The sequence below is a fragment of the Eptesicus fuscus genome, chromosome 4 (genome assembly GCF_027574615.1).
Source record: "Eptesicus fuscus isolate TK198812 chromosome 4, DD_ASM_mEF_20220401, whole genome shotgun sequence".
In the NCBI taxonomy this organism is placed as follows: domain Eukaryota; kingdom Metazoa; phylum Chordata; class Mammalia; order Chiroptera; family Vespertilionidae; genus Eptesicus; species Eptesicus fuscus.
Window position 1 is genome coordinate 22,295,759 of NC_072476.1, and position 27,922 is coordinate 22,323,680.

General features: G+C 39.5%; 1 protein-coding gene across 3 annotated transcripts in view; it reads right to left on the minus strand.

The window, feature by feature from the left end:
* PARN (poly(A)-specific ribonuclease) overlaps positions 1–27,922 on the minus strand; it is a 160,230-nt gene that overhangs the window by 31,223 nt on the left and 101,085 nt on the right. For 2 of the 3 annotated variants that reach the window (XM_054714747.1, XM_008141569.3), the window contains exon 22: positions 10,292–10,478. In XM_054714747.1, coding sequence (XP_054570722.1) covers positions 10,292–10,478 — 187 coding nt within the window. Of the gene's footprint in view, positions 1–10,291; positions 10,479–27,064; positions 27,234–27,922 lie in introns of those variants that run through there. The other variant, XM_054714748.1, reaches the window with a different exon arrangement.

Below are 27,922 nucleotides of genomic sequence, written 5' to 3' on the forward strand. Positions count from 1 at the left end.
ACCATTTGTCCACCATCCAGAGCTGAAGGGTCAGTGCTGACATGTACACATAAGGAGCTGTTTGACATTGAAATTGGGTCTCAAAAGAACTGTTGGCCCAGAAAGAAACTCACTACAGACTGATTCATTTGCCTTTCAGCATAACCATTATTTCTTGTCTCATTTTCGGTTCTTATAAGTGTATTTCTAATAGCACATGATCTCACTCATCTAGGGGAAATAATGAACAACATAGACTGATGAACAAGAACAGACCCAGAAACAAGGAGGCATGGATCAGACTGTCGGGCCTCAGAGGGAGGGTAGGGGAAGGTGGGGGTAAAGGGGAGAGATCAACCCAAGGACTTGTGTGCGTGCATATGAGCCTAACCAGTGGTTAAGGACAACAGGGGGGTGGGGGCATGCGTGGGTAGGGGTGTGGGATGGGAATGGGAGATGAGGACAAATATGTGATACCTTAATCAATAAAGAAATTAATTAAAAAAAAAAAACAAAAACCGACCTGAAGCATCTAGCTCAGTGCCTAGAATGAAGAATTTGCTTAGTAAATATAAGCATTCTCTCCTGTATTTCATATTTATCTGTAGATATTTCATAAAGCATTCTGTGTGTCAGTGAGCTTTACACCTTTATACTGACAGGACAGAGAAAGACATAAGAAAGGTAAAAGAAGAATGATATATCTGAACTAGAGCACTGGGTCACGAATCGATCTTTCACAAGCATCTGACTTTACAATATTCATGAGTTCCGCTACAAGGTTGATGATTTAAATTAGAATGAAACCCAGGTTAGCAGGTTAGGGTGTTTTATTAAGGAGGCTAAAGAACACTAAGCTATTTGCAGTGTAAAGAATCACACTTAAACAAGAAGCAGAATAAGAGTGACTTACAAGCTATTTGGCAAATGAGGAAAAGAAGGTAGAGAAAAGTATGTGTTCATTACCATTTACCTAACAAAAGGTGGGGGGTATATACATGTAGTTGTTTGCGTATTTATAAGAATGGAAAGATATACTAAAAACTAATAAAACTGGTCACTACAAGGGAGGGAGAAACAAGCTAGAGAAGGTGCAGAGAGACAAGCTTGGTAGATCTGATTGTGGAACCATATAAATGTTTTACATAATTATAAGACAAAACTAAATTTTTAGAAAGGCAATCCATAAAAGCAAATATAAAGCAAACCTAAATGATTATTGAGTTGGTAGCTTAACCACACAAAATATTAATTACTTCAAATGACTTTAAAATAAGGTAATTTGATTGTTCAGCCCTAGTTAGATATACTCTAGGGACAAAAATCGCTACAAAAATATAAAATTATTTTTCAATAAGTATATTACTAGTAATGCTACTGATAAGAGTTATTCTGAAACTACTGTAGTATGTAGTAGCATAAACCAAGTAAATAATTAATTTAATATCATTATAAACCAGAATTTTCAACAAGGAAAAGAAAAAACAAAATTTTAAATAGATAAGTTGTGGAGTCTAACTGGAATTTGAAATATCAGTATAAACTTATCTTTTTTCAAGAAAGGAAGAAAGACTACCTTGCTAGCTCTTTTCAGTAAAAAGGGCTATAAAATAACAAAGAAACCAGTATGAATCAACACCCTGAGAACCCAGATTATGGTTTCTAAATACCATTTCCTATCAAAAGGAACAAGCCCTTAGAGAAATGGTTGACTCCAAATATAATGTAGGAAATGTATAACAAGAGCCTGAAATATCTTGTTAAGCATACCAGAAGTCAAAGAAGCTATTAAAGACTACTGGAATTGTATCAGAAGACTCAAAAGGCAACTCAAAATGGTTCCCACTGGTCATAACAAGATAATTAGAACATAAAAAAGAATAGCACCTGGCTGGTAAGGGTTAGCGGTTGAGCTTTGCCTCCGGAACCAAGAGGTCGCTGGTTTGATTCCTTGTTAGGGCACATGCCAGGGTTTCAGGCTCAATCCCCTAAGGAGCATGCAGGAGGCAGCTGATGGATGATATTACTCTCTCAGCAATGTTTCTATCTCTCTATACTTCTCCTTCCCCTCTCTAAAAATCAGGGGTTGGTGGAAAGAGATCAACCCAAGAACTTGTATGCATATATGCATAACACATGGACACAGACAATAGAGCAGTGAAGGTGGAGGGGGAGGTGGACAGGGGAAAGCTAGAAGGGGTCAAAGGGGGAAAAGCGGGACATATATAATACTTTAAACAATAAAGATTTTAAAAACACATTTTTTAAAAAGCAACTGTAATGTATAAATGTATGTATATATATATATATTTTTTAATCCATGCATAGTCACCTTTGGAAGGTGCTAGCATGAAAACCAATTATTTATTCTGAAACTATTTTTTAACAGGTGTGTTGGGGATAGAGATTAAAGAATTTATTCTGCTTTTTCTAGATGAACTATATCTTCAGATAACTGAATAAATTTTATACACACACACACACACTAGAGGCCCGATGCACAACGATTCGTGCAAGAATGGGCCTTCCCCTGGCTGCTGGCACCGCCTTCGCTCTGGCCCAGAGCCGCCTTTCCGCTCCAGCCTGGAGCTGCCTTTCCGCCTTCCCATGCTGCCCAGAGGCCCAGAGTGGCTGGGGTGGTGCGGAACGCATCAAGCATTCTGCCCCGCCCCTGGCTGCTTGGTGCCTACATATGCAAATCAACCCACCATCTTTGTTGGGTTAATCTGCATACTCACTCCTGATTGGCTGGTGGGTATCGTGAAGGTATGGTCAATTTACATGTTACTATTTTGTGTGTGTGTGTGTGTGTGTATTTTTTTATTATTATTATTTTTAATTCTCATCCAGGGATATTTTTCCATATATTTTTAGAAAGACTGGAAGGGAGGGAAGAGGGGGAGAGAGAGAGAAACATCCATGTGAGGAAGACACATGGATTGGTTGCCTCCTGCACGCACCCTGACCTGCAACCGAGTTACGTGCCCTCGAACGCATGATACTTTGGTCCAAGGGCCAATGCTCTAACCACTGAGCAACCAGCTAGGGCAAATTTTACATTTTAAATAAAAGCATTTGGGGTAATAAATGAAGAAGGAACAAACTATAATATTATCATTTTGCAACTCTTAATAAAATAATGAATCTAGCAATTGATCATTAATGGTTACTAAAATTATCAGATGAAAAAGCTAACAGGGAACTTCATATTGAAGGAACCAGAATAGCAATATCTGAACCCACTCAATCTTATCACAAAAAGAGAGACAAGTAGACATTTAATGCCACACAAAGCAACACAATAGGAAATACATAAAACCTTCTATGAAATATTCTTTTTATTAGTTCAGTACTGAATCTGACCAAGTTTAAAGAACTAACTACCAGTTCATTGCAAACACAGAAATCAGGGAACATGTTAAACAACCTTAAAAGAATGTTCAGGGATATGGGAAATTCTACAGAGCAACCAACTTGGTTTCTTAAATATATTGCAAAGGGATGAGGGGTGGAGGTAAGGGAATCCAGAGAGAGGAAATTCACAGATTAAGAGAGAAGTGAGACATGTCAACCAAATATAATACGTGAACTTGTTTGGAAACTAGAGCTCAAACAAAACAATTATTTTTTTAAAAATTGTGAGCAGGAAATCTGAATACATATTAAGGAATTAATTTTTTATGGTAGTAGTATTCTAGTCGTGTTTTAAAATGGCTGCTTATCTTTTTGATACATACATATATAGCCTAAGGTTGAAATGATACCCTGTCTACGATTTGTTTCAAAATTATCTGAAGGGGAGAGGGAGAGAAAGCGTACTAATGAAATAGAACTGGACACACACTGTTGATACTTTGTGTCAGCTAGATGGGAGTTTTGTTATATTATTTTCTCTACGTTTGTACACATTTGAAATATTTTTTTTTGTAATGAAAAGTTTTGGTATTCTTTTAAGCAGAAATTCAAAAAGACCTCTCTTCAGCTTCCTAGGATATCACTTTTAAATGAAAAGATACAAGCTCTTTGATGTTTATCTTAGGTGTATGGTGATTACAGTTAAGACAATAGTCCCCTGTATGGCATGCACCTAAATGCAATCAATCTGCTTGAGTACTTTCTTCCCTTCAGGACAGGGCTATCCCAGACCTGGGAAAATGTATGGGGGCGGAAAGAACAGGGCTCTTCAGATCACTCTGGAATCAAATCCAATTCAAGAACTGTTTAATCTCCCTGAGCCTCTATGAAATGGGGATAACAGCTCATCCTTCACAATGTTGCTATGAGCATCACATGAGATAAAATGTGAAACACCTAGCCCAGAGCAAGCACTCAGGAAACTGACACTTGAGTATTTATTTATTCATTCATTAATTCACCAAATACCTGAGTACATACTGTGGATCAGTTAAGTGCTAGAGATAAAAAGACACAGAAAACATAGCACCTGCCTTGAAGGAAAACACGAAAGTAAATCCATGATTATAGTGGTAAGTATTTAAAGTTCTGGAAGGATAAAATATTTGGATCTAAAATTCTATATCCAGGAACATTATCAATTAGGAAGGTGAAATAGAGGCATTTTTTTAGTTTACTAACCATACAATATATGTGCAAAAAAAGAAAAAAACCAATACACCACTTAGAAAAGAAAATTAGTTCCCTCAAAAAAATCTACGCAAAAATGGCTGAGATATTTAGAAGATTCTCCTTTGGCTAGCAAAGCTTGAATGACATAGGAATACATTTTCTTCTCTGTGGGCCCAAATATGCAGCCTTCCTTCACTAGAGAATTGTATTTATACAATCATAATAATATACATGCTATATACCTCCTGCTATCTCTTGGAATCAACTTCTCAAGAAAGCACAAAAATATAGATACAAAAAAGTAGTAAGTAGTATAAATAACCTAATTTAGTTAACGGAAGTGAGAAGGGGACAGAGAGCAAAGGAAGGTACTATATGTGCTTAATTTTTAATCTTATATAGAAGCAATCAAGATATATTGGTCAAAGTTGGTAAGACTTTTTAGTTAAAGGTAGAGTGAAACCACCAAAAGAAAATGATAAAGTAGCCGCCATAGGGAAGGAGAACTGGGAATGAGGAGCAGATTCCCCTACACCCGTTCACCTTATATTCTCTTGTTCTATGCAAACTTTTAAAAATTTGTGCATTTATCACTTCAATGGTTTAAAAAGTGTCATGGGAAACACTTTCTCTGCTAAAACCTATGTAACTCACAAGATCTACATTGAATTTGCTAACACTGCTCAAATACAAGAAAGATTCTGAGGTCACTAGACTAGATAGATAACTTCTACAGTACTTTCCAGAAACTAAAGGTCTATCCTAAGGAATATGCAAATTGTAGGAGGGTCATTTGGTTAATATACAGATACAGATGTAATAAAATCTGTTCCTAAGCTGTAGAACACGAAGCAAACAAGAACGAAACAATAGGAAATTTCCCCAGAAAAAGGCAGCTGAGAACCAAGAACAGAAGCATTAAAGTTGAATGGAGTCAGGAATAAGAAAGAAGAAACAAGAGATGGTAAGCAGAGCTTCTGAGTGCACTCCTTACTGCTGAGGGAGTGAGCTACCATCAGGACAAGACGGCTGGTGTGGTGCCCATGCTGCAGAAATGCATTCTCAGACAGCGGTGGGTGGTGTTGGGTCTGAAGGTGAAAGGGTCTGGTGGTGTTGGGTCTGAAGGTTACTTCTGTAACCACTCTAAGTCACAGAAGCAGTTAAGCAATTAATGTGTAAATCAGGAACCAACACACAAGGACAAAAAGGGCTGAGTACAAGTTTCTTCCGCCACAGTCTAGTGATTTCTAACCATTTCTTGAAGTCATGTATACAGGTGGTAGGTGGGAATTAAAAGGCTGTACCCATTGAAAGGGTGAATAATTTTTTTCTTATTTAGTGTGCTGACTTTATTATTTAGTGTAGCTTTATTTTATTTTTATTTTTTTGTTAATCCTCACCTGAGGATATTTTTTCATTGATTTTTAGAGAGAGGGTAAGGAAGAGGGAGACATAGAGAAAGAAACATTGATGTGAGAGAGACACATCAATTGGTTGCCTCCTGCATGCGCCCCAAACAGAGCTGGGATCAAGCCTGCAACTGAGTACGTGCCCTTGACCAGAATTGAACCCCAGACCCTTCAGTCCAGAGGCCGGTACTCTATCCACTGAGCTAGGACTAGTATAGTTTTAAATGCTTTTATTAGAAAAGAAGAAATGTAATAAAATCAATGAGTTAAGTTCCCACTTTAAAAAGCTAGACAAAAAAATAACAAATTCAAAAAAAGCAGAAGAAATAACAAGAGTATAAATAAATAAATAAAAATAAGACAGAAAAACAATAGGAAAAAAGCCCAATAAAGTTAAATTTGGTTCTTTGGAAGAATTAATAATCACCTAGCTAGGAAAAAAGAAAAAAGACACAAATTACCAATATAAGGAACTTTTAAAGGAACATAATTAGAGATCCTACAGATATTAAAATTATAAGGGAATAGCCTGAGCTAATAATTTTATGCTAATGAATTTTCCAACCTAAACGAAATAGAATATTCCTTGGGAAACACAGATTCCTAAAAGTGAAACAAAAATAAACAGAAAATCTAAATAGCCTATATCAATGAAAGAAATTGAATTCATAATAAAAAACCATTCCACAGAGATTATGTCCAGATGTCTCCACCGGTAAACTCAACCAAAAATTTAAGAACTTAACTAGTTTTATGAGGTAAGCATAATCCTGATACAAAAACTTGACAAAAATATAAAAGAAAAGGAAATTACTATCTAATATTTCTCATGAATAAAGACATAAAAATCCTATATAATAAAAGGGTAATATGCAAATCGAACAGCAGAATGACTGGTCGCTATGACGCACACTGACCACCATGGGGCAGACGCTCAATGCAGGAGCTGCCCCCTGGTGGTCAGTGCGCTCCTACAGGGGGAGCGCTGCTCAGTCAGAAGTGGGGCTCACGGCTGGCCTCTCCCACCTCCCACCTCCGCGGCAGCACTAAGGATGTCTGACTGCAGTTTAGGGGGTGGGCCTAAGCCGTCAGTGGGACATCCCCCGAGGGTTCCCAGACTGCTAAAGGGCACAAGCCAGGCTGAGGGTCCCCTCCCCCACCTCCCTCCCCACCACCGCCCCGGCCCAGTGCACGAATGTCGTGCACCAGGCTTCTAGTACTTAATAAAATATGAGCAAATCAAATCCAGCAACATGTAAAAAGGATAATACATCATGACCAAGTGGATTTCTCCCAGGAATACAAATTTGATTTAAAAACAATAAATGTAATACTGACAAAATAAAGTACAAAAACTATATGATAATTTTAAAAGATACAAAAAGAGCATCTGAAAATATTCGACATCCATTCATGATACAAACTCTTAGCAAACCAGAAATAGAAGGGAACTTCCTCAGTCTGAAAAAAGGACTTGTATGGACAACCTAAAAATCATACTTCATGGGGAAACACTGAATTTCCCCTAATACTAGAAATAAGGCAAGGATATCCACTCTTCCCGCTTCTACTTAACTGTGTACCAGAGTTGCTAGTCAGGAAAAAAGCAGGAAAAAGGAATGAGACACAAATATTGGAAAAATAAAGCTTGTTACTAGCACATCAACATGATTGTGTATATAAAACCCTGTGGGATATTAAAAAAAAAAACTATCAGAAGAAGTAAATTTTAAAAGGTTGCAGGGTACAAGGTCAACATACAACAATTAATTATATCCTATACAGAGGCAGCAAACAATTTGAAAATGAGTGACTTGTTTTAAGAAACTTTCATTTATAATAACATCAATAACATAAAATATTTAGAAGAATATTAACATAAGACCTCTACAGCAAATCCTAAAAACAGGCCTAATGAAGAAACAGACAAGATGCTTCTAAAATTTATTTGGAATACAAAGGATCTAAAATAGACAAAATAATTTGAAAAAGAAAAACAATGTTGGAGGGTTTATGCTACCTGATTTTAAGTCTTACTATAAAGGCACAGAAATAAGAAAGTGTGGTACTGGCATAAGAATAGACATAAAAATGAATGAAACAGAAGAGTACAGAAATAGACCTAAATACATGGTCAATTTATTTTAGACAAAAGTGCCAAGTTAATTTAATAAGAAAAGAAAATCTTTTGAACAAATGTTGCTGAAACAACTGGATACTCATATGTAGAAAATTAACACTGACTCCAATATCATTCCATACACAAAATTAATTTGATCTGGATCATGAGTTAAATATAAAAGCTAAAACTATAAACCTTCTAGAAAAAAAACAGATAAGAAAATCATTGCAACCTTGGGGGATGCAAAGATATTTTGGACAGGGATAAAACCCACTAATCATAAAAAAATATTTTAACCAGACTTCATCAAAATGATAAATATTTGTTCATCAAAAGACACTGTTAATAAGATGAACTCAAAACGCAAAAAAATATATTTGCAATACATATATCTGACAAAGGAGGTGTATCCAGAATACATAAAAGAACTCTTACAATAAAAACAGTAAAAAGACAAACAACCCAATTAGAAAATGGGCAGGACACTGAAAAATCCACCTCAGAAAGAAGATATCTAAATGGCCAACAAGTACACAAAAAGGTGATCAACATCATTAGTCACCAGAGAAACATAAATTAAAACCATCTTATACCCTCTAGAATGGCTAGAATAAGAAAAAACACTAACAGCACTAAATGTTGGCAAGGACATGGAGCAACTGGAACTTTCATACAGTACTGGTGGAGTATAAAATGATACGTCCAGTTTGGAAAACTGTTTAGTTGTTCCTTTAAAGTTTAACATACATCTAACCTAAGTACCAACAATCCTAGTCTTAGGTATTTACTCAAGACAAATGACAACATATGCCACAAATTTTTTTTTACAGAAATGATCATAGCAGCCTTACTTATAATAGTCCCAAACTGGAAACAACCCAAACAGGTAAATGTATATTCATACAGTGGAATACTACTGAACAATAAAAAATAATGAACTACTGATACACATTTTATCAGGGATGAATTTCAAAAACATGTTAAACAAATAAAGCCAAACACAATACCATATGATTCCTTTTTTTTTTTTTACAAATTCCAAGAAAAATAAAAATTAATCTATAGCAACAATTTTCAACCAGTGTGCCACAAGAATTTTTAAAACATGCAATGCCAAACTAGTCAGGAATACTGACCTCTTTTCTCTTAGATTGTCTAATAAAAAAATGACAACAGTCAATACAACAATAGCTGTCCAGTGTGAATGAATAAAAATTATACCTATTTTTTGGTCAGATCAGCAAAAAAAAAATACATTTTTTGGTATGCTGCCTAATTTTAGTAATTAGTTTATATGTGCCATGAGATAAAAAAAGGTTGAAAATCGCTGATCTATAGTGATGAAAATTAGAAGTGGTTGCTTAGGGCTGCTTAAAAGGGGGTACAAGGAAACGTTGGGGGAAGATAAAAATGTTCTATATCCTGCTTAGGGTGGTGGTTACATGAATGTATATAACTGTTAAAACTCTTTGCACTAAACATTTTAAATCTGTACATTTTATTTTATGTTAATCATACCTCTCTAAAAAGCCATTTACATAGTATGGAGAACAATAAAAAATATTAATTGTGATTGCCTCTGGGTAGTGGGATTCTAGCTAATTTTTTCTTCTGCTAATTCACACTTTTATGAATTTTACAATTTTCTATAATGAACTTCTCCCACCCCCTTTTTCTATACCTATGTTTTGTAGTTTCACAAAGATGCCAAAATGTTACCAGTATTTAACTTCTGAAAGTAGAATTATGAAAAGCATTAAAGGAAGTATTCGTCACGTTCTCGTTTTATAGTCGGCATGTGGTACAGATCCTTATGTAGGATCTGACGGGAATTCAGGAGCTCAGGCAGAGGAACATGGGGTACTGAGAAGAGGAAGGGATCAGACACAACAGAGTTCAACTCTGTACCTGGCTCTCTCACTGAAACTGGTGGGCAAGTCAAGGAGCCTATTTCCTCACCTCTAAAACGGGAATAAGATGTATCCTGTCTGCCTCAAAAGGGTTTTCTCTGAGTGAACCAGCTGTGGTCGATAAAGCACAGAAGGAATTGCAACTTCTGATATTATGGGAAAAGTTTTTTTTAAAAAGTCCTTTCTCAAAAGTCAGATTTATTATTTACAGTAGTGTAGGGAGCAAGAAAAAAAGATATTGCTAGAATAACTGTGCTTTTAAATCAATAGCCAATGATTCTTACCTATTGGTGCAGTAATAGTGATTCTGCAGAGCACAGGATATACACTGATTTAACCGCTTTCTCTCAATCTCCTTCCAACTATCTTCTGGCCACTTTCTCTTGATCTGCTTCTCCTCATGTTTTTTCCCCACATATTCAGCATAAGTCTGAATCCGATAGCTTTCTGCGTATTTGCTGGTATTGACAGCTACAAGAAAAAGAAAAAAGTCATTATGAAAGAGCCTGACCTAGCCCCCGAGGTGTCACTGAGGTATCAAAGGAGCCCTGGATTCAGGTCTGAGCTCAGACACCATCTCTGACACGTAGAAGCCAGGTGGCCTTGGGAACATTCCTTGGGCTCACCAAGTCTGAGTTTCCTCATCTGGAGAAAAGAAGAGTCATTACGCCACAGCCTCACCCACAGTGTGAAAGTGCTCTGTAAACTGTAAATAACCGACATGCTGTAAGTAAAAGATTAATTTTCAAAATATTTGCAGGTAACAATGCTGCTTAAAAATTATTCATTTCCAGAGTAAGAAAATGAAAACAACAACAAAACAAAACTACTAAGGGAAAACTGTAAACCCTCATTTATTTTGTTAAAAATAAAAATGGCAATAAAAGCAATCTTCACTGTCAAATACTGAAGTTCTACGATATGTCTGTGTCCAGTGTTTTGCATACATGATGTCTAATCTTCACAATAGCCTTACAAGGAAGGAACTGCTTTTGCTGATGAGAAAGCAGGGCCACAGAAGTCAGGTGATTTACTGCAGACCTCACCACAAGAGAGTGGCAGCGATGGGATGCAAAGCCAGGTTACTCTGACCCTAAGGCCAGGGGCCTTCTTGCTGCTCTGCACCTTACTTCGGACTCTGCAAATTCAAGAGATCCCCACAATGCCTAAGACATGCCTCTTCTCCTTCCGCTTTTAAAGACTGCTAATTCTCTGTAATGTGCCTCTGGCTGACCGGAATACTTGAAAGCTGGATGGAGCTTATTCCCTCCTTGGTGTTAATGCTTGACTAAGGCCAGGTCAGTTTTGTTGCAATCCTTTGCTGTGTCCTCCTCAGAGGCCGGTGGGATGGAAAAGCTGGTGGAGTGGGAGTGAGGACCCGTGGAAGGCCTGTGGGTGGATAGGCACCCACTTGCTGTTCTGGCTCATGCAATTTGAGCATATACTCTCCTAGCCCACTCTCACTGCCAACAATTATTTCCCACACTGGCAGTGTGACAGTAAGAGCCTGGCCTTGCTGACTTGGTACCCGGTCAGCTGCAAAAGCACCTTCCTGTTTGACAGAGAATCCCTATACTCAGTTCTAGCAAAGTTCTTGGTACAGAGTACTTCTCAATAAATATTACGTGAATGAGTGCAGGCAGAATGCAGCAACTGGTGATAAGCATGCAGTATTTGAGAACATCAGAACTGGACAAAGGACTCAATTATATTAGGGACCTGAAATCAGAGGGAAAGACAACTGTGTGAGAGGCAGATGCTCCGAATATCCTACACTTGACACTTAATCCTCATTCCAAGTGGGCCAGATTTGCCTAAAACTTCTCAGCACAATAGTGGATTACAGAATGTCATGCCCTAAATGTTTAGCTACTTAAAGAGCAAAACAAAAATACAGAAAAGAAAAACCAATTCTGTAGAAACACAAATTTTACTAAGAAGTTTGCTGTACTTTTCAAACATTCACTCTAGAGTTAAAGAGAAAGAAAAAGAAAAAAAAAAGCCCATGAGGGTATTAAGGAACTTCCATAGTATACAGTCTCCCAAAGAAGTAGAGAAAGTTACTGAAATGTGAGCTCAAAATGGTGTTCTCTGACTCACTCACAAGGAGATAAACGGGCATAAAATTCTGGAGACATGCTATTGACCAAAGTCACTCATATCAATCAGAGAACCACAGAAATAGGATCCTTTCTTGAAAACCTTATTCCTCGTGACAGTTATTTTTTTCCTACTTTCAGTGGCCACATTTCTGACTTTTCTCCTTATTTATCTAACCACCCAATAATTTCCATATAAACAAACACCATCCATCTATGCTTCCATCCAGTAATTGCTCCCTGTCTGTCTAGGGACTATGCTAGGTATTTGATAAAAAAGACACAGTCTCCATCCCCTTAAGCTCACCCTGTCACATGCAAGCTTTATGCAGAGTTGATTTCCCTATATGCCTGAGACTACCTACTAAAACAGGTTAACCTACCAAAATGACACACAGAGAACCCATAGAGTCTACCATCATTATTCTGTACTGACTTTTGGTAAATAAACACTTCCTGGATTTTCCTCTTTAAGTTTCATTCCTATATCCAGCATGTTCATTTTGCAAATGTCCCCAAAAGGGATGACATCTACAATAATCTCTCTCTCGAAATTAACTTGGACTACAGTGCACCAAATAAAAGAGTAGGCCTGAGTCAGTATTCCCCATGAAAACAAAGGTGGTAACTGGATCACAAAGGAGCCAAGATAACCTGTTTAATAATGTCCAATTGTTTCCAATAATTTCACTCTCAGTCCCATGGACAAATGTTACAAACAACCCTCTAACCTCGGAAGGGGAATTTATTTGAGCACATTTGGAATTAGGATTGCTTAAAAGGGAAAACAAATAACAATCCACTTTTCACTCCTGGCCTTCACATGGCAATAATTTACCAGCATTCCTTCAAGTCCCAGCAGCTTTGCAGCTCTCGGCCTTTAATCTGGAAGCTAAATTCTGGCTCAAAGCCACCCTTCTAATGGATGAATCAGCAAAATGAATTGGCTGTCATCTGTGTCCTCCAGTGATTCCAGCTTGCCTGTCAGAAGCAGCGTGTAGTCAGCTGCTTGGCAACACTAACCTTTTCCAAATTTGTCAGGGAAATGATTCAAGGCCATCTTTCGGTCGTGCCACTTGGTTAAAGCCACTGGGGAACTAAACACGCTGAAAGTCCTCCCAGTTTCCTTATAGCTGAGTGAGAGCAGTTCCTCCCACATAATAGTCTCATCCACTCACAGCTTCGCTGTACTGAGTCCACTGTCTCTTGACACTCTGCACACATTTTAGCATTTAATCTTCACAATAACCCCACAAGGAAGGGATGTTCTAGTCGTCACACAGATACTGAGACAGAGCATCAGGGAAGCTAAGCAGCTTGCCTAAGATCTTGTAGGAGAGCAATAAAGCTGGTTTGGAACCAAGATGGGTCTTTTTTTCTTTTTTTTTTTAATGTAATATTGCCACAGGTCGGCCATATATTTGTTTGCATTTATTTAGATGGACAATTATTTTGTAAAATGGTTCTTTTAGTAGTTTTAAAGAACTATTTAAAATGTTTAGATGTTTTCTTTCCAAAAATTAAGAACGTTCCATTACTGTCAAGCTAAGTCTAAGTTGATAGATACATTATGTTTAAGGACAAGAAGACTTAACACCAGATGTAGATTCCTTCCTAAGTTGATCTATAGATTTAATGTAACTGCAGTAAAAAAAAAAAAAATTTTTTTTTAAATCCCAGCACTTTAATAGAACATTGGAAAAAAATTAAATGAAATGAGAAACAAATCTGAACAGAAAACAGAGCAGTGGTAGCCAACAGCAGGAGGAGGTCAATTACCAAGGAGATGAAGGAATTTCGGGGTGATGGAACTGCCCTATATGTTGAGTGTGGTGGTGATTACATTTGTGGAAATACAGAATTGTTCAACAAAGAGGGTACTTTTATTGTATATAAGTTATACCTCAATTATTCTGTGGAATTAGAAAGGTTGATTCCAAAATTTAAATGGAAGAACGGGCCAACAATAACCCAGACATTTCTGAAGAAGAAAAGAAAGGGGGCCTTGCCTGGGTAGCCAAATAAGCTTATTGTAAAGCTACAGTAATTAGGCAGTGTAGTAATGGTATAAAGACAATAAAGTGACCCATGGCATAAAGGAGCCTGGAAATAGACTTATGCATCTGTCAAAGTTTGCTTTTGGCCAGACAGCATGACAGAGAGTGTGGAAAAGGAAAAGTTGGAAAAATTGTTTATCCACATGAAAAAATGAAATTGAATTCTTACACTATGCCAAAAAATCAACTCCAGATGGATGAAGTACTTAAATGTTAAAAGCAAACTTGAAAAGAAAATATAAGTAAATATCTTTCTGAGCTTGAAGTAGGAAAGAATTTATGAAGATACAAAGTGTTAAGCATAAGAAAGATAATAAATTTGGCTACATTAATAGGAAAACTTTAGTGCATTAGAAGACACTTTAAAGAGAGTGAAGACAATCTACAAAATGGGAGAAGATATTTGTAACATATGCAACTGATGGAGTTGAGCACCAGCATACATAGACACGTACAAATCAGTAAGAAAGCACCCAACAGAAAAATGGGCAAAAGACATGAAAAGCATGCATAGCCACTTCACAGAAAAGGAAGCATATAATGACAATAATTATATAAAGAAATGTTCAACCTCAGGCAATAAGATAACATGTTGTAGATTTGTAGTGGGAGGGAGAGAGCAAAAGGGAAAGTGGGGGAGAGAGAGGGATGGATGGATACAGGTGGGGAGAGAGTTGACGAGAAGTAAAATAAAAACAACAAAATGATCAGCACAACATTTGGAAGAGTGGTTGCCCCTGGCAGGGAATCAGGGGGATGGGGTAGGGTAGTAACAACAGGTAGATGTAATTTATTGGCAATATTTTAGTTCTTTAGTTGAGTGGTGGTTTCCTAGATGTTCATTACATCTCAACCAAACAAATTGTTTAGGTTTTCTGTTGTCTACCCTGTCCAACTAAGGGCCATTTCCAATACAGACTGTCCAAGTATGAAGGTCTATGAAAGACCAGGTTAGTTACTTCAGTTTCAATGTCTTCTGTGGTACGAAGCTGCCCCTGAATGGTCCAGGTAGTGTAAATGAGCACTGCTACTGAAATGCCAGACTTCTCACACCTTCCCCAGGAAGCTAAGGTCATCTGTACAGCCAGTGTATCAGACTGCTAAAATCAATTCATGGTAGCAAATGCTGGGAGGGGGAGTGGGGGGAGCATTTAGAAAAATGCAGGACGCACCAATATTTCTGCATTTTTTTTACAATGGCTATCCTCAACCAACATCATGTTCTCAATTTCTAAGGGAATTACCTATATTCTTATTAATCCAATGTCTACAAGAAAGAGAAATATTTATCGGATACTTACTCTGCCAGGCACAGAAAATCCTGCAAATATTATCTTGACTTTATAGATAAGGAACCTGAGGTTCAGAAAAAGTGACTAGCCCAGTGGTCAGCAAACTGCGGCTCGTGAGCCACATGCGGCCGCGGTTTGCCGCTCTGTTGACTAATGAGTTTGCCGACCACTGACCTAGACTCTCGATTCCAATAATTACAGGCTGTTGTTGTTCCTTGTGATTAAGCCCCATGTCCCAGTGGTCGGCAAACTCATTAGTCAGTTTGCCGACCACTGGACTAGCCCAAGGTCCCAAAGATTCCAAGTGTTTGGGCTGGATGCAAACCAAAGCCTACATTCTTCTCATGACACCACATGCACTGGAAGGGTCCCAGATCATATCATTTAAAGTTAACACAAGCATATATACCTGTCTATAGGCAAAATGACCAGAGCCTGTCCATCTCTCCACACAACAGTAATAGAAGGAATCTACCTGGTATATTGATCCACCACCAGAAGTGACATGTGCCAGCGTGGCCTCTGCCAGCTTTGCAGACCCAAACCCTACTCCCCATACGTCAACATGGGCTTTCATGCTCAACGGTGTCTGCTTCAGATGCCCATTAAGACAACCTCCTCATTTCTCTTACAGCCTCCGACCTGGCCCCCCACTACTTTACTGTCATTCCAGGTTTTCACACCATGCCAGCATGACACCAAATGTTTTGTGTTTGCTTATTTATTTAAATATGAACATAATGGATACAATGTATTCTCATGTCCCACAAAATTTTAATCCGATTTTGGTTTTCAACAGCATGAAAACCATTTTTATCAGATAGGAAATGAAGGGTTTTATTTTGAATTCTACAGAGGAGCAAACTTTAAAATCTTTAAAGAAAGGAGTTAAGGCGAAACAAAACAAAACCACACCAACCTAATGGGTCACTATGACCGTTTTTCCTCTGTTCAAAAACCTGACTCAGGATGTATTTCTCCTCAACCCATGCACAAGTCTCGGCAGACACTAAGGTGCAGGCAGGAATGGACAATCTAACAGGAGCATGATGAAATATAGGTATTCCCCAATGTGCCAATAGGCAAAAGTGGGCAGGCCAGCCCAGAAAATGAGACCCTATGTTTTACCCTCTGCAGTCCATCCTTTCCCTACTGACAACATCCACTCTCTTCTGTAGAAAACCCTCAGAGTCTTCAAGATAAAGTCCCAACTTGCTAGTACACTATGCAGGGCCCTCAGTAATTATTTAGCCCTCACCTCAGCTCTTACTCTTTCCCCACATTTACCCAACAGGCCCAGTCGCCCTATAAGGAAGGGACCATGCCTTATTCATCTGTGTAGTGCCTGGGCTCTCCCGAGGTTTTTGGCGGGGAAGATTATGAAAGGAAAGCGGGGAAGAAACAGCTTTTATATATGTTGGCAGCCTGTTCCTACTCAAGAGAAAAAAGCCAGAACTAGGATACATAGTCACAAGATATTCAGTTAAAAATCCCTGATCTAGTGGATGAAGAGCCCTGACTGGCAACAAGAGGAGGTGACTCTGATGCTAAAGAGCAGGTTCCCTTGTGCAGTAAGAATCCCTACACATCACCACACCTGAGCCTCGCAGCGATAAGGCCAATGGACTTGCCTCAGGTACAAGGTGAGGATCACAGCTTGTGATTCCTTGTCCTTGTTCTTCCTTCATCCTGTGTGTACTTCTCCAACAAATGGTAATTTAAAAAAAAAAAAATACTGAGCCTGAAAGAGTGAAAACTAAGGCAATGAAAGAGATCCAAGCCCACAAAAGGGGACAGATGGAAGCAATGAAGTAAGAGGCAGAGGGGACTTGATTCATTCATCTCTGCTTTCCCAAAGTATCCACTATAGCACTGATTCTGAGGGGGCACCCAAAAGGGAAACGAATTTAAGGAAAAGGAAGCAGACCGTGCTTCCAAATATGTGAAGTGCAGAGCATGATAGCAAGAGAAGCTAGGTGTTTACAGACACCTTCCACACACACCCCTCACTGGTTCCTTACCACAGTGAAGGTGGGTGTTATTGACAAGGCTGAGAGAAAACTCAACTAGCACCCAGCGAGAAGTGGCAGAATAGGGAAGGGTATAATACTGGTTCTGCCACCTACACGTCATGCCTATGACTCTGTGCTTTCTCCACATCATGAGCCCCTCAATTAAAGGAAGACAGGCACTCATTTTGATTATTGTCCAACACCTCCTTCCACCCCACAGTTCTCTAATTAAGGCCAAAGTAGCAGCAAAGAAAACACTCTTTATAAACTGGACAAAGGCTGACATATAGATATAGTGACATTTACTTGAAGCCTATAATATAAAAAAGGGAGGTAAGAGAGCCAAGTAGGAGAATCACAGGTTCTGAGGCTCCCAAGACCTGGGTTCAAATCCTGCCCAAATCTTGAACTTGCCTGAGGCAAGTCATCTGCCTTCCTGGGCTTCTGTTTCTTTATCCATAAAATGAGTATATCCACCTATTTTATAAGAAAGAGCAGAGAATGTGTTTGCAAAGCTTCTAGCATAAGGACTAGCTCATAGTAGATGCCTAATTAATGAGGCTACTGCTGTTAAATCACAAAGCATAATTCCGACAAACAGCACTATGCCCAAGCCAATATGAGACATTCTACAGGGACACAGACTCAGTGAGCTGTAACTCAGTGAGCTGCGCCTGGAAGTTGGCTGTGTCCTGGGCGGGTGGGAGTGGGGGGTAGGGAAGGTAGGGGGGGTTTGGGGAGGTCTTCCTGAGTTCCAGGGTTGGAGATTAGCAGGCCTCAGTGTACAGAAGTGAGGAGGTTTGATATATCTAGGTCTGTAATAGCTCATGGAATACAGCTATCATTTAGAATTGGGATGCAATCTAGCAAAATCTTTCCTATGTAAAAATGTGGAAAATATAAAAAGCAATGTAACAACCATACTCAACAAGTATAAAATCAAAACGTCTGAACTATATAATTTTTCAAAACTGTACCAAGATCAAAATTAGTCAATTAATTTCTACTAAGTCTACTGACAATGCAATAGTCTTCTTTTTAAACAGTCATCATCATTCATTTATTTAACAAACACTGGTCCTAGGTACTGTGCTGGGTACTGGGGTGTGGCAGAAGGGTAGAGACATTCCCTACCCTGAAGAAGCCCACATCTAGAGGAGAAGGAATGGAAAGGACCGGATTGTTAAAGGAACACCAGGTAGGTAAGAATAAAGGTGAGAAATGATGATTTTAATCTGAGAAGGGCAGGAGGGAAGAAGAGACAATAAATACGAGATATTAAAAAGTTGAGTGTAAGGGGGAAAGGCTGCTATTTAAGTGTTAAATTTCAATGGCCTACAACAACTGCCTTAGCATTTAATGAATGATGTCACTAAGGAACATTGCTTCCATTAACCAGACTGGTGGTATGTGTTTTTTTCTTTTCATTATTATAAGCTGAAAAGTCAATTAAAAAACAAAGCTGCCATTTATTGATTACTTACTATATATCAAGAATTAGCCGAAACCGGTTTGGCTCAGTGGATAGAGCGTCGGCCTGCGGACTCAAGGGTCCCAGGTTCGATTCCGGTCAAGGGCATGTACCTTGGTTGCGGGCACATCCCCAGTAGGGGGTGTGCAAGAGGCAGCTGATCGATGTTTCTCTCTCATCGATGTTTCTAACTCTCTATCCCTCTCTTCCTCTCTGTAAAAAATCAATAAAATATATTTTTAAAAAAAAGAATTATACTGTTTTACAAATGTAGTTAGTTCTCAACTGTTCATTTATTTATCCATTTATTTATGAATACACATACTGATGCATTAAATTCTCATTTGTTCACTTACTCATCTATTCATTCAGTCATGAACAAACACACCATCTTCTAAGACTAGGCAACTGGAGCTGTGAGGGGGCTCAGAAACACAGTCCTTGTGTTCAGCAGGGAGACAAAGACAGTGTGCAGAGCTCCACATGTGTGCTGAGGCTTAGAAAAGAGAAGCGCTCCAGGGTTTCCAGTGGAGAGCTGATCACACCTAGGACACAGGGACTGTTTCTCCAAAGAAATGACATTTGGTTCTTTCCTGAGACTTGCAGGTTGGGAGAGTAGACAGTGTTAAAATCACCAGGAGTGGGGAATTATGCTCTAAACCAAAGAAACATGACCTGACCAATCTCTGAGTGAGGAAGCACAGTCTTGACTTAGGAACTGAAAGAAGACCTTAATGTTGGAGCCCTGAAGAGGGAGCAGAGAGGAACCCACAGTGAAGTTAGAGCGAGGACACACCACAGACGGCCTCGGCCATGCTAAGTGCCGCAAGAGGCCCCACAGGGTTTTTCGTCAGGAAAAGGATGCGCTCTGATGTGCACTTTTACATCACTGTGGGTGAGAGGGGAAGAACAGTAATAGGAATGGAAAGGCACAGAATAAGAAATTAATTCCTAGTGAAAATAGGAACACAGACATTTAATCATCATACAGGTGGGGAAGAGCAGGCACAGGGCCTGGGAAGCTGCAGGCTGAAAAAGAGGAGGACTAGCCCAGAGAAGAGTGTTAGAGAGCTGAAGGAGGGAGAAAATCAATGGACTTGGTCACCAGGTAAGAGGAGAGGGTTCAGTGGTGCTATGGTACAGAGGACACTGGGAACTTAGTAAGAGAAAGCTCGGTGCTATGAGGAAATACCACAGTAGGATGAGAGTAAGAGGAAACAGTGGCAAGGGGGGTGGATGCAGACCACCTTAATTTGTCAAAGGAGGGAAATGATCAGAAGCAAAGACGAATTGGGGGTCTCAGGAGTTCTTCTCAAAAGATGGAAGGGATCCAGCAGGTTTTCATGCCTTTGGAAAGAAGTTCCTGGGTGGGCCCCAGGGTGAGGGATAGCGCAAGGCTCAGGGGGGTAGATGTGTGGGATCCACTTGTGAGAGAAGGGCGGGGTGGGTGTAGAGCTTTGTGACCCTGGGGGTACGAAGCTGCGCCTGGAAGTTGGCTGTTTCCTGGGGGTGTTGGAGGAGGTCTTCCTGAGTTCCAGGGTTGGAGATTAGAAGGACAGAAAGAGAGTAAAGCCCATGGGCTAGTTACTGTGAGGACCCTGCCTGAGATAGTGGCCTTCTTTGCAGAGTTACCAATCTGCCCATGCTCTTTTTCTCCTCAAATCAACCCCTCAAGGTGGGCAGTAGCTCTATTTTTACTCACACAAGAATAGGTTGAGAGAGGTTGAGTAACCTGCTGAGGGCCAAAATAACTAATTGGCAGAGCTAGATTTGAGTCCCGATCTCCCTATGATTTTGATGACTACTCTAACCTACTCCTCCAAGCTATCAACAAAGCAGCTGCTCTAAACCTAAGTCAAACAAACAAACAAAGGTGTTTCACAAGTGCTGACAGAGCTCCTGAAAAGATGGGGTAGTGATGTGCAGCAAGTAAGAAGGAATTTTAAGATGGACTCACACAGGAGCAGATGGAGTTCCAAAAAAGTTTAGAATTGGGAGATAAGAGAGAAAAAGAGAAAACCTTTTTTTTTTTTTTTTTAAGACGAAACACATAACTTAAAATAGGAGTTGGGAAGCAATTCCATACTTAACAGTCTTGATGAACTTGACAGACAGCTGAAAGGCCTAAGCAATTCTTCACACTTCATGGGAGAAAATTAAGATTGATGTCTCAACTACACAAGAATAATTTAAAGCAAAATCGAAGCTCTCCTAGACTATGGGAAATGGCAGATCCTAAACGTCAAGAACACTGAGTAATTCTTCTCTAGGGAAGTACTCGTTTTTTAGTTAGACTATTTTATGAGTATCTTTAAGGCTTACAAACATATCACAAGAGTACAAATAAAGAAAAATCATGGTGGAGAAACCAAGATGGCGGCATAGGTAAACACCTAAACTGCTGCCTCGCACAACAATTTGAAAACTACAACTAAAAGACAAAACGGACATCATCCAGAACCACAGGAAAGCTGGCTGAGTGGAAATTCTACAACTAGAAGGAAAGAGGAAAGCACATTGAGAATCACAGGAGCTGCAGAAGGCAGAGGTACAGAGATGCACGCGTGGAGAGGACTGGCAACTGAGTACGTGGCTGGCTTTCTCAAGCAGGAGGGAGACAAAAGCTCCCGACTGCACTGAACTCCAGTTCCAGGCGAGACTCTGGGGAACCAGACTCATTCGGGGAGAAACTGGACTGTCTGGCAGCGGGCGAAACTCAAGGGCGGCTTTCTCTCAGAGGTGCTTGCAGCGATTACCGCGGGACACTGAGACCCAGGGACCTCTTAGGGCAGGGCTGACAGGAAGCCAATGCTGTCTGCTCCACCCTGAGACTCCACCCCATCCAAGCTGAGCACAGAGGCTTTTGCAAGTCTTGTCTTATAAGGGTGTCTCCAGCACAGAAGTTCTCCCAGCGTAGCACACAAAGCCACTCTATCAACTCAGGGAAGGAGCCAAAATGCAAAGACAAAGAAACAGGTCACAAATGAAAGAAATAGAGGAAAGCAAACGACAGGATATAGAGTTCAAAATCACAGTTATAAGGTTTTACAAGAATTTTCTAGAAAAGGCCGATAAATTTAGTGAGACCCTCGAGGAAATGAAAAAGGACCAACTAGAAATTAAGCATACACTGACTGAAATAAAAAATAATATACAGAGATCCAACAGCAGACAAGAGGATCGCAAGAATCAAGTCAAAGATCTGAAATACAAAGAAGCAAAAAACACCCAACCAGAAAAGCAAAAAAAAAAAAAGAATCCAAAAATATGAAGATAGTGTAAGGAGCCTCTGGGACAACCTCAAGCATACCAACATCCGAATTATGGGGGTGCCAGAAGAAGAGAGAGAGCAAGATACTGAAAACCTATTTGAAGAAATAATGACAGAAAACTTCCCACACCTGGTGAAAGAAATAGACTTACAAGTCCAGGAAGCACACAGAACCCCAAACAAAAGGAATCCAAAGAGGACCACACCAAGACACATCATAATTAAAATGCCAAGAGCAAAAGACAGAGAGAATATTAAAAGCAGCAAGAAAAAAAACAGTTAGTTACCTACAAGGGAGCACCCATACAATTGTCAGCTGATTTCTCAACAGAAACTATGCAGGCCAGACGGGAGTGGCAAGAAATATTCAGTGATGAATAGCAAGAACCTACAACCAAGAGTACTCTACCCAGCAAAACTATCATTCAAAACTGAAGGGCAGATAAAGAGCTTCACAGATAAGAAAAGCTAAAGGAGTTCATCAACACCAAACCAGTATTATATGAAATGCTGAAAGGTATTCTTTAAGAAGAGAAAGAAGAAAAAGGTAAAGATAAAAATTATGAAAAACAAATACATATCTATCAACAAGTGAATCTAAAAATCAAATGAATAAAAAATCTGATGAACAGAATAAACTGGTGAATATAATAGAATCAGGGGCATAGAAAGGGAGAGGACTGACAATTCTCAGGGGGAAACGGGTGTGGAAGGTGCGGTAAGAGACTGGACAAAAATCATACACCATGGATGAGGACAGTGGCGGGGGGGTAAGAGCAGAGGGTGGGGTGGGAACCGGGTGGAGGGGAGCTATGGGGGGGAAAAGAGGAACAATTGTAATAATCTGAACAATAAAGATTAAATTAAAAAAATAAAGAATAATCATGGTATAGAGAGGTCACCATCCATCAGGTGCTGCACTGGCTCTAGTCCTAATACAGGGTGCCCCCAAAAATGTATACACACACTCTGAATAATTACAAAGGCAGTGCTTATTAAAATACATTTCATTTTCAAAACTGAGCCATCAACTGTTAAAGTGTGTATACATTTTTTTGGGCACCCTGTATATTATTCTGTATTCTGTAATATCCTTAATATATTAATCTTAACATATTCCCTTTCATCTCTAATTCTATTTATACAAAATAGCCTTGTTTTGAATTCGAATTTGAACAAATGGACAGGTTAAGTCACTTGCCTGATGTTACGGTGCTTGATGGTGGTAAATGGCACTCCTCTGGAGTGCCTTTTACGCTCTGATGGCAGCACAGTGTGCAACAGGTTTTAAATTGCAATAGTATCACCAGACAATACCTACCTTTACTACACAGAACCCACTCTGATGTTTTCTATTCTGTTTCTTTCTCCCTTCTTTTTTTATACTGGTGTCAACCAGCACTGATTTCCTGGCCCACTAATGGTCCCTGACCCAAAGTTTGAGGCACACCATAGCTCACTGACACCCACCTTTCAAAATGGCATTTCTAGGCAACAATGTGCTTTGTGTTTTAAAAGGTTAATCAACAAAAGAACTTTTAGGACACAACCTATTCACCAATCAGAGTCTGCATGTAATGAACTGCTGGAGATAGTGATTGGGTCTGAAGTCAGAATTAAGCAGGGTTCTTTAATCTGGACTAGTTCTCGCTAACAAAGCTTTGGTTGTCAGATACAAATACACACCAAATAAAAATGTACACCTCATACCTCAAGACAATACTTTTGGACTACTTAACGTTGGCAGCTTGTGCAGCTGTTTATGAAGCACTGAATCCGCCACAATATTAATGCTATTGTAATAAAACATAAGTTCACCATCTTTTCCCCACTTCCCATAATCAGGCTTACAAAAAGCTTGACAGGGCATCACATATTCATACTGAAAGGTTTCAATAGTTGAAAGGCTTAAAGTCTATTTATAAGCCAAACAGAAATGGGAGATGCTGTGCGCCAATATTTGCACTTTCATTAAATGTCTCTCTGTGGATGTTTTGATGTGGTTTTCATTTGATAAAAGAACTTACTTACACTTTCTGACTCAGCTTATTCATTAACCAACTGAAATCCCTGAGAAAAAGGAGAAGAAAAAATGAGAATGACAGGCCCTTATCAGCCAGGCAGGGCTGAGCTATCTCACGTGCAAGATGAGTCATTACCCTAGGGAAGGAGGGAATCAGTCACCAAAAAAAGGCCTCTCCCAACCTAGTAAGAAAGGCGTTACAGAAATTACGTATAAATTCCACATAGATGGGGCAATTCTGCCGTGTTTCTCTAACCATTCCTTGCCACACCGCCACTTTGGAACCAGTCAGTGCTCTCACGATGGCACCATGGTGCTACCCTGTGAACAAGAGTCCTCCTTCTGGTCCTGCCTTTCATCTCTTCCCCACTCCTCACCCCTGAGATCCATCTATAGATGTGAGACATTCTGAAATCTACATCAAATGTCCACTCACCGTTTCAGTGTCTCCAGGACATCCCACATATGATCTGTCACCACCAAAAAGGTTTGAAAAAAATGCCAATACAACTTCATTTAACACTTAGGCCAGCTGCCTCTGTGCCCTCCTGGCACCCTAACAGGCACTGTGCCAGCCCTTTGTGGAGAGTAAATAGGTTAACAACAAAAGGAATGAATCCTGCCCTTCAGAGCACAGGTTGCCTTGGGACAATGAAATGTATTTGTTATAACTGGCAATGTTTGACTTCAGAAAAGAAGTCTACAGAAAGAGTCACACACTTTTTCAATGGGGAAATAAATGAAGAATGATGAAGTTAGTCTTATTTTCCGCATCAATTTTACCCTTTCCCTTTGCTGAGACGATGAGCCCAACAACTGATTTATTTCTCTGGTGGGTTCCATCTGCAGGTTGTACACTAAAACCCTAAGGATTATCAAACATCCCAAAAGGACAGCACAAAACTGAACAATAATTATATATTTTTTTATTTTAAAGCCCCATCTTGGCATTTAACACATTCATTCTACACTGGTACTATTTTCGCCTTTTAAATTACCAAATTGCATCACTGTAGCCTTCATGATTTTAGGAAAACTATGTCACCTCTTTATTTTCCTCACCCATAATTTGTTTCCCTGTTATGGGAGGCCATTGCTACAAGCGGTATTAAGGTCTGACATGAACACATTTAGGTGCCAAAGCAGCTTAAACAAGTGCAGTGACATTTCTATAGTCAAACAAATACTTTACACACAGAGGAGCAGGAGAAGGAAAGAAGAGAAAGAGGGAAAGTGGGACAGGGAGAAAGGAGACAGCGAGAGCATGCCAGCATGAGAGTTTTTCCCATTTGATGAGTAAGTGCTTTTAGAAGGTGGCAACTCCCAAAAGTCAGAGAACTAACAAGTTCTTCACCATTCATGCACATTTAAAGAACCTGTGAAATTCTTTGCCAGCAGGAGAATAAGGAAATTATTTTTTTAAAAAGTGATACTGACATTGTTCAGCTTTCCTGTCTTCCAGTTGTTAATATCTCTAAGTTGTTATAAATATTCATCTCATTTTTTACATCCTAAGGTGAAATTAATGTAGATCTTTTTGTCTATTTGGACAATGCAAAATAAACTGGTTAGATTTTTAAAAGTCATGTCTTGCATTTGAAAACATTTACATACAAATAATCAACACAATGGCAAGTATTACAAAACTGCTACATATTAAAGAATTTTGGGGTTATTTTATAAGATTGTATCTTAAAATTCCCAATGATGTAAAGGTTTCCCGCAATGTCAAAATACTCAACACAAATTAGGAATTTGAAAAAACAACTTTGGAAAGTCAAGTATCTGCACAGTGGTACACAGAATGTTCAATAATGGAGCATTCGTGGATTAAAAAAATTCTCTCTATATTTATTTTTCCCTATAAAAATATTACCATTCTTTAAATTATAACCTGAGGTCCCACATCTAATGCCTCTAACGTAAGTCCCATTTTAAAGCATGTAAACTCAAGTATGTCTGTTTAATGAATGAATTTACTTACCCTGCCTTTGCATAGGTATTATTATTTGACTTTTTAATTTCTAATATTCACCCAAGGATATGTTTATTGACTTTTTTAGAGAGAGAGGAAGGGAGAGAAGAGAGAGAGAGAGAGAGAGAGAGAGAGAGAGAGAGAGAGAGAGAGAGAGAGAGAAACATCGATTGGTTGCCTCCCATACGTGCCCCAACAGGGAATCAAACCCACAACCTAGGTATCTGCCCTGTATGGGATGACACTCCAAGTGAGCCACCCAGTCAGGGCTCTATGCTATAATTTTAATGAAGAAAAATATGTATATGTGACAGAAATTTCCCTAAGACCCAGATGTAAAGCTCCACAAACCACAGTGGGTTTTTTCAGTGAGCTCACAGACGGCGCCCCAGCCCAGTGCCTGATTAGGACAACAATTAGAGTCCTTCACCAACAGGAAAAGAACAAGCTAGGCTTGCTTCGAAGCCTACAACTTGATCCTTTTGTCAAAACCAAATTGGTGTCTAGGAAGTGCATGTTACAGACTGCTGCTATATAACAGACTTAGTGAGATAATCCACAGGTTTGAATCACAAATGAAATAATTTTGATTAATATAAAAAGGAACATATTTTCATTAACTAATTCCCATTTTGATTTGGGAGCCAACTGTCCAGCTACTACATTTAAGTGATATACAAACGAGAAGAAAAGAGACAGCAAATGTTAAAATGCAGGCAGAGGCATGAAAAATAAAGAAGGAAGTCGGCTGGCAGAGCCAAGTTTATCTGCTACTCCACCCTGAGTGTTCACAGCCAAGAGCTGATAGAGGGCCTTTTGGTAAAGTAGGTAGAAAAAAGCCCCACGACTCTCGGGTTGCCAGGCAACATGCCACATTTTATTAAAGCAGGAGCGGTGAGAACCCTCAGGGGGCTGGCTGGAATGCTGTGTCATGTGTTCTCTCCCAGGCTCACAGCTGGTCACCTCCCCTTGCACAGTCTCTCCCCATAAATATGCTCTTGCGAGACTGCAGGAGGAAGCAGCTACCTGAAAGTAAACCGAAAATCAAGGACAAGGAGCAAAACACAAGCCAACTGGGGCTTGTTCTTTTTCCAACTTAAGCCAGAGTGCAGCCAGAATTCGTGGCTGTTGCCAAAAAGAGCATAGGCAGACCCTGTGCTTGGTTCTCCAGAAGCCTTGACTAAATGCTGTCTAGATTATACATAAAATAAAATAAAAATTTGACTGCTTCATTATTTAAAAGATTTTAATAACCACTGTATGAGCAGACTGGCACAGTGTGATGAGTGTGCACTTGGGGGTGAGACAGTTCTACCCCTGGACTACCACTTCACCTCCCTGGACAACTGCTTTCTTATCCTTGACCTGAGGTGCTTTCCATAGTTCATTTCAGGGAAATTGAGCACTGTGGAGTTGCAGCAGCATTGGGGGAGCGGGAAGGGGAGACTAAGGGAGAAAACTGTTTATTCAAAATTACCCTTGGCCCTGGCCAGGTAGCTCACATGGTTGGAGTGTTGACTCACTATGCCAAGGTTGTGGGCTTGATCCCCAGTCAGGGCACATACAGGAGTCAACCAATGAATGCATAAATAAGTGGAACAACAAATCGATGTTTCTCTTTCTCTCTCTCTGTCCCTCTCTGTCTCTCTCCACACCCCCTCCCACACCCTGCTTTCTCTCTCTAAAAATCAATAAAAACATATCCTCAGGCAGGT